General features: G+C 41.6%; 1 protein-coding gene across 1 annotated transcript in view; it reads left to right on the forward strand.

Annotated features, from left to right (window-relative positions):
• The window catches only part of LOC141259317 (probable cation-transporting ATPase 13A4), a 184,094-nt gene extending 172,504 nt beyond the window's left edge, over nt 1–11,590 (forward strand). Inside the window, exon 30 of the mRNA XM_073675071.1 lies at nt 3,140–11,590. Within this exon, the coding sequence (XP_073531172.1) occupies nt 3,140–3,358 (219 nt within the window). The 3' untranslated portion in view covers nt 3,359–11,590. The remainder of the gene's footprint in view (nt 1–3,139) is intronic.
• The last annotated feature ends 799 nt before the right edge of the window (nt 11,591–12,389 follow it).

Below are 12,389 nucleotides of genomic sequence, written 5' to 3' on the forward strand. Positions count from 1 at the left end.
CAGTATGCCTTCAATTTTTAATAAATCCCCAACAGTGTCACCAGCAAAGCACCCCCACACCATCACACCTCCTCCTCCATGCTTCACGGTGGGAACCAGGTATGTAGAGTCCATCCGTTCACCTTTTCTGCGTCACACAAAGACACGGTGGTTGGAACCAAAGATCTCAAATTTGGACTCATCAGACCAAAGCACAGATTTCCACTTGTCTAATGTCCATTCCTTGTGTTCTTTAGCCCAAACAAGTCTCTTCTGCTTGTCGCCTGTCCTTAGCAGTGGTTTCCTAGCAGCTATTTTACCATGAAGGCCTGCTGCACAAAGTCTCCTCTTAACAGTTGTTGAAGAGATGTGTCTGCTGCTAGGACTCTGTGTGGCATTGACCTGGTCTCTAATCTGAACTGCTGTTAACCTGCAATTTCTGAGGCTGGTGACTCGGATAAACTTATCCTCAGAAGCAGAGGAGACTCTTGGTCTTCCTTTCCTGGGGCGGTCCTCATGTGAGCCTGTTTCTTTGTAGCGCTTGATGGTTTTTGCAACTGCTCTTGGGGACACATTCAAAGTTTTCCCAATTTTTCGGACTGACTGACCTTCATTTCTTAAAGTAATGATGGCCACTCGTTTTTCTGTACTTAGCTGCTTTTTTCTTGCTATAATAAAAATTCTAACAGTCTATTCAGTAGGACTATCAGCTGTGTATCCACCTGACTTCTGCACAACACAACTGATGGTCCCAACCCCATTTATAAGGCAAGAAATCCCACTTGTTAAACCTGACAGGGCACACCTGTGAAGTGAAAACCATTTCTGGTTACTACCTCTTGACGCTCATCAAGAGAATGCCAAGAGTGTGCAAAGCAGTCATCAAAGCAAAAGGTGGCTACTTTGAAGAACCTAGAATATAAGACATATTTTCAGTTGTTTCACAATTTTTTGTTAAGTATATAATTCCACATGTGTTAATTCATAGTTTTGATGTCTTCAGTGTGAATGTACAATTTTCATAGTCATGAAAATACAGAAAAATCTTTAAATGAGAAGGTGTGTCCAAACTTTTGGTCTGTACTGTATGCCACTTGCAGATAGGTGTCATTTTTTATGCTCAATAGTGTTCTACTGGGGACCTTGGGTCCTGGCATTCATGTGGATGTTACTGTGACACATAGTACTTTCCTAAAATTGTTTGGAAATTTTTTAGAGAAAATGACAGAGTTCATAATATTGACTTCCACTTTCTACAAGATCTCAGTACAACCGGGCATCTGTCGGGTCTGCTGGAAAAGCAAGCCTGATCCATGAGACCCCCTAAATCTTTGGTGTCTGAGATGAGCTGTAAGATGTGGGATCTACATAATAAAGATGACAGGTTTTATTGAGGTTTGATGAGTGTGGTTTCTGTTATGAAGAATGGCTGATCAAAGACGAAAGTCACAAAAATGACACTATAAAATGTTCAGATCTCAACACTACATTTAGCAAACTAATTTAGAAATATAGTCTTCAACAGCTTTTCTGAGAGTAGCAATGGCTTGGCATATCCTCGGGTTTCAAAGAGAAAAAGGATTCCAGCTTCTTAAATTTGCAAAAGGTTTATTCCATTAAAATAGATTCCATAATCACAGATGGGATAGGCAATGCTTTTCGAACGAAAAACCTGCGTCCTTTATCAGAGCTCATCCTCGCGATCCATCCATGGGGAACTTATAGCTCATTATTACCCATTAAAGGGGTGAGCTGTAAATGTGATGCACCACTGCAGCCAAAACTCAGAGACAGCAGCAGTGGTAGGGAGCCAGCGCTGAAGCAGTAGAGGGCGAGTGCTAGCTGTCTTTTTTATTTTAGAAAAGTAGACCCCAAATGGTTCCTATAATGTAAAACAACAAAGACAGATAGTAACACGCCCTCCCCTTCTCCAGCACTGGCTCCTCGCCATTGTTCCAAACTCCCTGTTTTGAATACAGCGGTGTTGTGATATCAGAAGGTCACATCATCACTGTAGCCAGTTATCAGTACTGGGATTAGCAGCTCATGTTATCCACAGCAAGAGAGCCATTGAGTTTAGTGATTGACTGCAGCGGGTTATGTGAGCTGTCAACAAGGGGTCATTACAGCAGCCAAAAAACAGAAACTGCAGCATTGGCTGAGAGCTGACACTGGAGCAGGGGACTGTGATCACTATCTTTCTTCGTAGTTTAAATTACAGTGATCCATTGGGGCCCATTTTTCTAAAAGTGGAAAAGCCCTTTTATTATTATTATACTAAAAAGACAGGCTTTGTGAGAAGATATTGTTCTCTTTTTATTAATAGTGCATGTACATCCGGAGGATACCTGTTGTGAATGTTTCCATTCTAGTATCTCTAATGTGAAAGAAGTCTTACTGACAAAAAAACAAATCCAAATTACAGGGTTTTTTTTTTTATTTTTTTTTTATTTTACTATAGCCAAAGAAAGATAATTTACTCCGTTCCATTAAAAAGAGAATACTTTGTCAATTTTTAAATTATTTGACACATTTTTTAATTAGTAAGACTTTTAGAGGTTGTTGAATAATAATAGAAAAAATTGTTTACTTTTTTCCAGAGCAGGTAAAACTTTTGTTCATGGACTTCATGAATAATCTTACCAAAGCTGAAAAGCAAAATCGTCAAAATTTAATGGGTCATGTACAACGTTGTAAAGTGGTCTAAATTGATAAGTCTGCAGTCACTCTGTGTGACTGCAGACTTATGAATCCCCCCAGCGCCGGTTTCTGAGCCGAGACTGAAAGGTATGTATGTGTTATACATGCTCCTAGCCAGGACCCAACTAGTGAGCATGGCCTTGCTCCATACACTTGTATTGAGCGAAGCCCTGCCAACTGGACGGCCGCATGACTAGATGGAGCACGGCCTCGCTTAATACAAGTGTATGGAGTGAAGACATGCTCATTAGTCAGGCTCTGGCCGGGACTATGTATAACTCATACATACCTGCCAGTCCTGGCTCAGAAACCGGCGAATCCCCACTGCGCACAGTGCCGGCGCTGGGGGGATTCATAAGTCTGCAGTCACACAGAGCGACTGCAGACTTATCGATTTAGATCGGACAACTCCTTTAATGATAGTACACTAAATTAAGTAATTTTTTTCTTACTGTTCCAGGAAACACTAATTGACAACATAAAACTCTGGAATTTGTTAAAACGCCTGACAAACTACAGATCGAAGAGTCCATATAAGAAACTCCAGCGCTTATTGTCAAAAGACCCTGATTGGCCTCCACTCAATCATAAGGAAGTTGCAATTCCTACTGACCTAACGCTAACAAGTGAACTGGGAGATTATGTGAACCCAAGTTTTGAGATCAATGAGAATCTATGACAAAATTAGCAAATTATTTTCTGGCATTACTTTTATTCCTTATTTATGACTCCATTCTTCCCTTCTACGATTAAAAGTCTGTAATATAAAAATGAAAAAGCCACACACAATCAACAATAATCATCCCAGGTCATTGGAACATTTGCATTTTAACTATTTTTAGACTAACCCTTGTGGAATCCTCATTAATTGTAGGATGCATATCTTCCATGTAACATATCATGAAATGCTTCTAGGCTGTATGATACTTCATTTTTAATTGTCATATGATATAGTTTCTTTTAGGATGTAGTTTATACAAGTGTTTTTATATTGACCACATGTAAATGTATATCTCCTCATTGTAAAATTAGAAAAGTATTATTTTAAAAAGTGATGCAGTTTACATAAAAAAGGTACACAACATGATCTAAAAAATATAGATGAAAAGTAACATATAATAGCCCAAATATTTACTAGAAATATGAGTCTTCACATATAGATTTCTTAAAGCACCACTCCAGCCTTTTTTCCCCACATATGTACATATAATACTTATAGTTGCATACTCGCTGATCGGCGTCTTCATCTGTTTTCAGCCCTACTCCAGTCATAACTGGCACAACATAATGGATCTTGTAAGCCGCCATATAGCTGTGTGTTTCTGAAGTCAATTTTCTCAAACAAGTCTATGGGAGAAGGCTACAGGGCTTTTTTCTCAATTCCCATAGACTTTCATTGGGAAGATTTATAAAAAAAAAAAAAGTGACCTCCACTTCACAAAGCAACCACTGTGTGATTTGGCAGGTCACAATTGCAGTCACATGGTGCCTAACTGGGGCTGAAAACGGGTGAAGACGGCTACCGCTGAGTATGAGACAACCTGCGCTACACTCACACATGTGATCCCTAACAAAGGGATAAAAGAAGAGCACTGGAGTGGTTCTTTAATCAAATACCTGAAAGATTGGGCACAATAACTAGATAGTGATCCCCAACTTTAACTAGGTGGAAACCTTGAATCTTCTTCCACTCCTGGGTAGAGGTTTCCTCTTTTCAATTCTACCTCAAAGGAGCTTGTGTAGGCGCTAAAAAATCATTAGATAATCCATATTCTAGTACAAAAGCCAAAAATGTGCACACTGAAACCAGGATGCCATCCCTAATGTAATACATAATAGCTGCTGCACTTACTGTTCAACATCTGTGCTTACTTATTATATGCCTGGTACGACATTAAAGAGGTTATCTAGTTTACAAAATCCATTTTTATATACTCTATTAGGAAGTTTAAGTTTACTGTTTTTTGGCCAGAGTGGAATGCAGTTATACAGAGCATCTCTCACCCCAGAGGACCTCCCCGGTCTGACATTGCACAGAAAACCTACTGATTTAAAGGCTTCAAAGGGTTAAATATAACCTCACTGGCCCTTGCTCCAGTGCTAAGTCTTGATGATTTTTGACAGAATGCAGTAGTAACATAATGACTACAGCGCCCATGACAACTGCAGCCAATCACTGGGCTCAGCGTCTCATGCTATCTACAACAGCAGAGCCACTGATTGATTGACTGCAGCGGTCACATGCACTATAGTTGTGGTGTCTATATTGAACCTGTAAACAATCACTAGGAGCAGCGTCATCTGTCAGTTTGCAAGGTTACATAATAAAGAAAAGTCTCTGAAGTACAATATACTATAATATAATTCTTTCTGCAATTTTTTACTTGACTTCTTATTGTACTGGGTGAATGTGTATATTTTCAGTATGCATTAAACTAATAATGGTCTCTGTCTGCCAACCAGAAATATTAATAAAATAATGTATTATAAGTGTAAATAAAAATGTAGATAAGATATTTTGTGAACGGTGTATGTGCTGTCATCTAAATATGCCAGTCTGTCAGTAAAGCCAGATTATTTGCAAAAGTTTATTTATTTCTAAAAATTCAGGTAAAAAATGGATACTGTCGCTCTAATCAGCTAGTGAATGGACATGGGGAAAAAAATTTGCAATGATAAATCTATATGAATAAAAATGTAAATGTTCGTATGTTCAAAATCTTAAATCTCCGAAAGTTCTTCACCGATTGCTTTGAAATTTTGACACAATGTTGCATTCGAATACACACATGTTTTTATATACCTACTATGTTTTTATATACCATCTGTTGGACGTAAAAGCAACAGCGAGAAGGGGGTGTTAAGAGCTCAGTCCCAGGCTGACTCTCCCCTGCTGCCTGGCATTCTCCCCCCCTTAGTGACATCTCATTCTTACACCCTTCTCCCTCTCCTTCATTCGCCCCAGCCGCTGCCTGTGCTCTGCTCCTTTCATGTCCCCTGTGGGGGGAAGGGGAATGATGAGACTGTCTATTCGAGGCCGAAAGACGCTGCAGCTCATCACCACCACTGCCTGAGAGGCGGCCGCCTCTGCTCTCCGGCACCGCTGCTGCGGCTTCTTCTTCTCCAGCAGGTGAGTTTTATTTCCGACTGCGCAAGAACAAGCGGGGGACGGAGGGAAAGAGAGAGGGAGGCTGCATGGAGAGGCGCAGGCCGCGGCCTCTGCTCTGGGCGCTGAGCTGGCCCCAAGCCTCGTAGCAGTGGGCGGATAGCGAGTGCAAATCCCACTGTGCCACCTGCGGAAGCAGCGCTGTCATCTGCCCGGTACCCGCTCGGGACATGTCAAGCGGATCACCCCCTGTCCTTTGCTCCGCCTGTCTTCATCTCTGCGCTCCCTCTTGTCACATTCCCTCTGTACTAGTGAATTGCATAACTAGCATTCCCTGTCATGACCGGCTCCATTGTGACACCTGACAGCAAGTACTGACCTCTTTAGTGAGCTGTGCAGAGTACAGGCCTGCAGGAGTCACAGGGTACAGGCTGCCACCATGCCTGCCTGATGAGCACAACTATCAACAGTGCCAGCATTGCCCCATCTGATATATATGTCAAGCAAGGTGTGGGAAAGACTTAATGCAACACAGAGGGAAGAGGGAAAGGGAGCCCAGACACTAGGGAAAGAAGGGAGTGAAGACCTCCTAGTCTGGTCTAGTGTCACCCTATCTCAATTATCGACCCTATATTGGCTCTTAACCAATCGCTGCATGTGTTCCTCGCCCTGTCTTTCCCTGGCGTTAGACTCAGGCTAAGGAAGGGAGGAGATGAGCACTAGTCGATCTCCACTGAACTCTAAAGATAAAAAGGAAGGACAAACGGGAAATCGCTTAGCTTTTAGACGACTCAAGACAAATGCGCACACGTCCTCAAACACCTCTGTACACCTCTGTACACAGCAGGTATTTATACACCCAGACCAGGGAGTTAATTAGCCAGAGGAAGGTAGCACTAGGTCCTAGAGACAGCCTCTAAGATGATGTCTGTAATGCCAAACGTAGAGATCTACTGCAACCAACTGCAGGGCGACTGTCTGTCACTTCTGACACACCCGCAACAGTACTTCCCCCTACGAATGACCTCCGGATACTCAGGACTGGGTTTCTCAGGATAAGGGGCATGAAATGATGAAATGAATGACCCAACCTGGGAGCGTTCACCTCTGATGCAGAAACCCACATCCTCTCCTTTGGACCATAGCCTTTCCAGTGCACCAAGTATTGTAGAGAACGACGTTGGAGACAAGAATCTACAATCCTCTAAATCTGGAATTCCAGATTACCATGAACCATTACTGGGGGGGGGGAGGTGGTAGAGATGAGGGCTCAAGAAGGTCCACAAACTTTTTGAGTAAGGACCTGTGGAACACGTTGTGTACCTTAAGGGCCTGAGGAAGTTCAAGAAAAAACGCTGCTGGGTTAATGACGGCAGTTATTTTATAGGGAAAAAAGCCTAGGTCCCAGCTTCCAAGAAGGAACTTTCAATGTTATATTCCTGGTAGACAACCACACAAAGTCATTCACATTCAGGTCCAGACCTGGCAAGCATTTTCTGTCAGCCATACTTTTATACCTGTCTCCCATGATGTTTAAATTACTCATCACACCCTGCCATACCGAGGAGAGAGACGAAGCAAACCATTCTTCCTCGGGAACTACTGAAGCTCTTCCCCAGGAACTACTGAAGCTCTTCCCCACTAAAGGTACCAAACTGTGGGTGATAACCGTATGCACCGAAGAACGGTGAACTGCCAGTGGATTCTTGACGATGATTATTAATGGCAAATTCTGCCAGGGGTAAGCTGGATGCCAATCCTTGTGATTTTCGGAGACAAAATACCTGAGGAAGGTCTCCAAATTCTGATTGACACGCTCAGTCTGTCCATTCGATTGAGGGTGGAAGGCAGAGGAAAAGGACAGCTGCACCCTCAGTTGAGAACAGAATGCCTTCCAGAACTTGGAAACTAACTAGGTCCCCCGATCTGAAACCACATCGGAGGGAACACCGTAAAGCTTCACAATCCCTTTTATGAACACCTGAGCAAGTGTCTTGGCATTTGGAAGTGCAGGTAAAGCGACAAAGTGAACCATTTTACTGAAGATATCTACAACCACCAAAACCACCGTTGTGCCTGAAGAAACCGGTAGGCCATTAATAAAATCTATGGACAAGTGTGTCCATGGCCTACTAGGGATAGGTAGCGGAAGAAGAGTACCAGACAGGCGGGTATGCGAAACCTTAGAACGCACGCAAATACTACTAGCAGCTATGTGTTCAATCACATCCCGATGCAACCCCGGCCACCAAAAATGATGAGAGAGGAGGTCCACGGTTGCCTTACCACCAGGATGCCCAGCAAGCACAGAGTTAAGATGTTCCTTAATTACTTTGCGGCGCAGATTAGATTGTGCAAATAACTTTCCTGAAGGGCAGGAGGCAGGGGCATCCCCTTGTGCCCCCAACACCTCAACCTCCAGTTCAGGATAAAATGTCAAAATGACCACCCCCTTTCTGTAATATCGGGGCAGGGTTCTCATGGTCACCACCACCAGGGAAGGTCCTTGACAAAGCATCAGCCTTGACATTTTTGACCCCTGGATGAAAAGTGCCAACAAAATTGAACCTAGTAAAAAACAGGGACCATCTGGCTTGCCTAGGATTGAGACGTTTAGCTGCCTGGAGCTATGACTTGTTCTTATGGTCAGTAATAACAGTAATAGGACGCATCAACCTCCACAATAAAGGGTTGGGAAACATCGGGTTGACTGAATATAGGTGACGTGGCAAAATGATTATTTAAGGAAGAAAAAGCCTGGAGGGAGGCTTCCGACCATTTGGAAAAATCAGACTCCTTCTTAGTCATGGCAGTAAGGGGTTTCACAATTGCAGAGTAATTTTGGATGAAATTCCGGTAAAAATTAGAAAAGCCTAGAAAGCGTTGTAGAGCCTTCAGTTTCTCGGGATGTTCTCAATCAAGGACTGCACGGATCTTCTCCGGATCCATCCGAAAACCCGAAGACGACAATAAGTACCCCAACCAAAAACTGCACCTCCTGAACAGCAAAAACACATTTTTCCAGTTTGGCATAGAGTTTGTTGTCCCTTAATATCTGGAGCACCTGCTTAACATACCCCCGATGTGTCTCAAAATCAGGTGAGTAAATCAAAATATCATCCAGATAGACCACCACAAACCTCCCCCCCCCCAAATGATGAAAAATGTCATTCATGAAATGCTGGATTACCGCAGGTGCATTGGTCAAACCAAAAGGCATAACCAAACTCTCAAAATGTCCTTCCGGGGTATTGAACGCTGTTTTCCATTCGTCCCCTTCTCTGATTCTTACCAGATTGTAGGCCCCTTAAATCCAACTTGGAGAATACCTTGTCTCCTACAACTTGGCTGAACAAATCAGGAATCAGAGGAAGAGGGTATGGATCGCGGATAGTAATTTAATTTAATTCCCGGAAATCTAAACAGGGACGTAGACCGCCATCTTTTTTCTTTACAAAGAAGAACCCTGTCACCACGGGCGAAGATGAGGGTCTGATATGTCCCTTCTTCAGACTCTCCGCAATGAAATCCTTCATGGCTTGCCTCTCATCAGGGTTAGAAAGATTATACAGTCTGGACTTTGGTAGTTTAGCTCCGGGGGTCAGGTTAATAGGACAGTCATAACCACAATGAGGAGGCAAATCCTGACACCCCCTCTCAGAAAAAACATCCTCAAAAATAGACAGAAAAGCAGGTAATATTTCTGTAGAGACAGTAGCAAGGTAAATATCTAAACAGTTCTCATGGCAGTAATCTCCTCATTCAACAATCTCCCCGGCTTGCCAATCCACCAACGGGTTATGTTTAACAAGCCATGGAATACCCAAAACAATCGGTGTGATAATATTATCCAGGACATAGCAAGGGATTATTTCACAATCAACTGACCGCACCCTTAGTTTTACATTACGTAAAATCTGAGTAAATGCTTTCTGTTCAAGTGGTGCCGAGTCGATGGCTAAAATGGAAATAGGTTTATCTAAAGTACAGCAAGCAAGACCATGAGTCTTCACAAACTCAGCATCAACCATGCTGACTCCGGCTCCACTGTCAACAAACAGAAATTTTCTCAGTTTTGCTCTCTAGCACCACCTCTGCTGTCAGGACAAAGCGGGAACTGCAGTTTGGCCACAAATGCACCCCTTGTTTATCCAACTCCAGACTACAAAGAGTTAATCGACTGCCTATTACACCTGACACACCCATGACAACTTCCCAGAGCAGGAGTACATTCATTTGAGCCTGGGAAAAGTGTGCTAACTATGGGACCACAGGTTTTAGTCCCCAAAAAAACAACGAGGGTTGTTCATGTTTACCTGTTCACCACCATAGACCACCATACATGTGCATATAACCCCATTGAACATTATGAATTTGTACAATCATTGTTTACCCTATAGCCACCCTACCCTATCAGAGATGTTTCAGCTCCCTGTCATAAGAGTTATAACCTTTATGACAATGCTTCTGTGCCCAGACTATTACACTGAGCTTCACTGGTAGCAGAGATCAGAGATCACTTTTGCCTGTTGCATAGGAATGAAAGTGATTTCCAGCCACAGAGAGGGGTAGATAACACACTTCCACAATGACTCTTGATTCTCAGATTTTTTTCTCTTTGCATCATTTACATATCCTATATTTCGCTGTTTTATTCATTAGACCACATTTGATACATTTTCTTGCTTAATAGGACACTATTGTGAATGCCTCATTGGCAAGTGTTACATTTATAACGTAGAAGTCATTTTGGTTGTGTTGCAGGGAATGAAACAAGAATAAAATATACAAAAATCACATTCAATTTTCTTTACTGGAAATTGTAAGAGAAAAGAACTATTATGGTTAAAAATAACAACCTTTTGGCTTCCCAGCTTCCTTATTCCATTTTAGTTTCCAAAATATATTTGGTTGCATTGTTGTTATAAGCATCTGCCTCATGTATTATCTGGACTAAATATTCCATATAGAAGCCAATGGTTTTTAAAAAGGGAAAGTTTAACAAGTGATTCATATGTGATGGGAGCTGGGTTGCCAACCGTCCAGAAATTGCTGAACAGTCAGTGCAAAAATAGTGCCATATTTTTACTATCTGTAAAAAAATTTGAGGCGATCGTTATTTTTTTTTAGGCTGAAGAAAGTTATGCATATTATTTTGACTGTAATTATCATAATTTTGCAGTTTACATTGAAAACAGCTGCTGTCTTCATATTAGAATTATGGGCTGTAGTTATGGATCACTTAGAATCATAATGATTTATTATGGTTTTCCAATGTATCTGTAAAAATTGTCTGTCTGTGATTTTTTTGATAAGCTGCCAAGAAAAAAAAAATAAAGTTGGCAACCTTGTATCGGAGCTAAAAATTATTTGTAATAATTTTATATATATATATGTGTGTGTATGTATAATATATGTATTAAACAAGTTGTTCATCTGCTAGTACAAATATACATGTAATTCCCCATTTTCTCAGCAGAGGGCCTAATTATGCTAGATTTTTAGATAGGTAATGACTAATGAATGTGTTCTTCATACTGTTCTACTGCTGCTGTTGTGACGATGCAAAGCACAATTATATACTGTAGGAGGCAAAGTCCTGTTGTATTCATGGGTATGAAAATGTTATTTTAAATGGAATAGATTACAAAAGATAAATAAAACCATTGTGATATGTATACAGTAGATTTTTCACAGAAAAACTAATTCCAAAGTAGTCTACCTCCTGTAGCCTGTACCTTATTGTTCACACTCTGGAAACACTTAGACGCTACTAGAATGGAATGGAATATACAAGTCTGTACAAGTGTTTACTTAAACACAGAGCTAAACTAAGAATCTACAATTTTAAAATATCTCAAATACAATCATGAGAAAACTAAGTACACCCTCTTTTGAATATGATTTTATGTATCATGACTTAATTTTAAAAAAAAGCTTGTCCATGGGTCTTGAAATTAGGTAAATAAAGTTTGAATGATAAATTACACCGTGTCAATATTTATTCAAAGCACCACTCCAGCGTTTTTTGTTTTTTAATTTCACAGCTGAAGTGGTGCTTAAAATCCAAGTTCCCTGCCCACTGTACTCACCTTCCGGCGTTTTCATCTGTTGTTGCCGCCACTCGGGTCCGTCCCCTGCAGATTGTGACCTGCTGGCTGCTCCAGTGTTTGCTGGAGCCAGAGGTCACTAATTGTTGTAAGTCTATGAGAGCCTCGTTCTGACCTCGTTCTGACTCTCATAGACTTGCACTGAGAGCTTGTGATGTAGCCACTGAGGTCCGGCTAGTCAGAAGCTGCTCTCAAAAGATGGCTTGTGGGACTGGACCGGCGCCAAAAAGCGGTGAAGATGCCGGAGGGTGAGTATATGACCGGGAGGCAGAGGACTCATGTTTAAAGAACCATTCCAGTGGTGAAAAAAAACAAAACGTTGGAGTGGTGCTTTAACAAAAACTAGGTTAAAATGCAGTAGCAGTGTGTGAAAAATTAAGCACACCCCCACAGTTTCCATAGGAATTAAGAGGGTATGTAGTTGACCAATGCTGCTAATCAAATGTCCTTGATTTACTGTTTGTTCATCAGAAAGTGTGACCATTTCTATAAAA

Source organism: Phyllobates terribilis, unplaced genomic scaffold, assembly GCF_046119375.1.
Source record: "Phyllobates terribilis strain yellow unplaced genomic scaffold, ASM4611937v1 Scaffold_3__8_contigs__length_932513732, whole genome shotgun sequence".
Lineage (NCBI taxonomy): Eukaryota > Metazoa > Chordata > Amphibia > Anura > Dendrobatidae > Phyllobates > Phyllobates terribilis.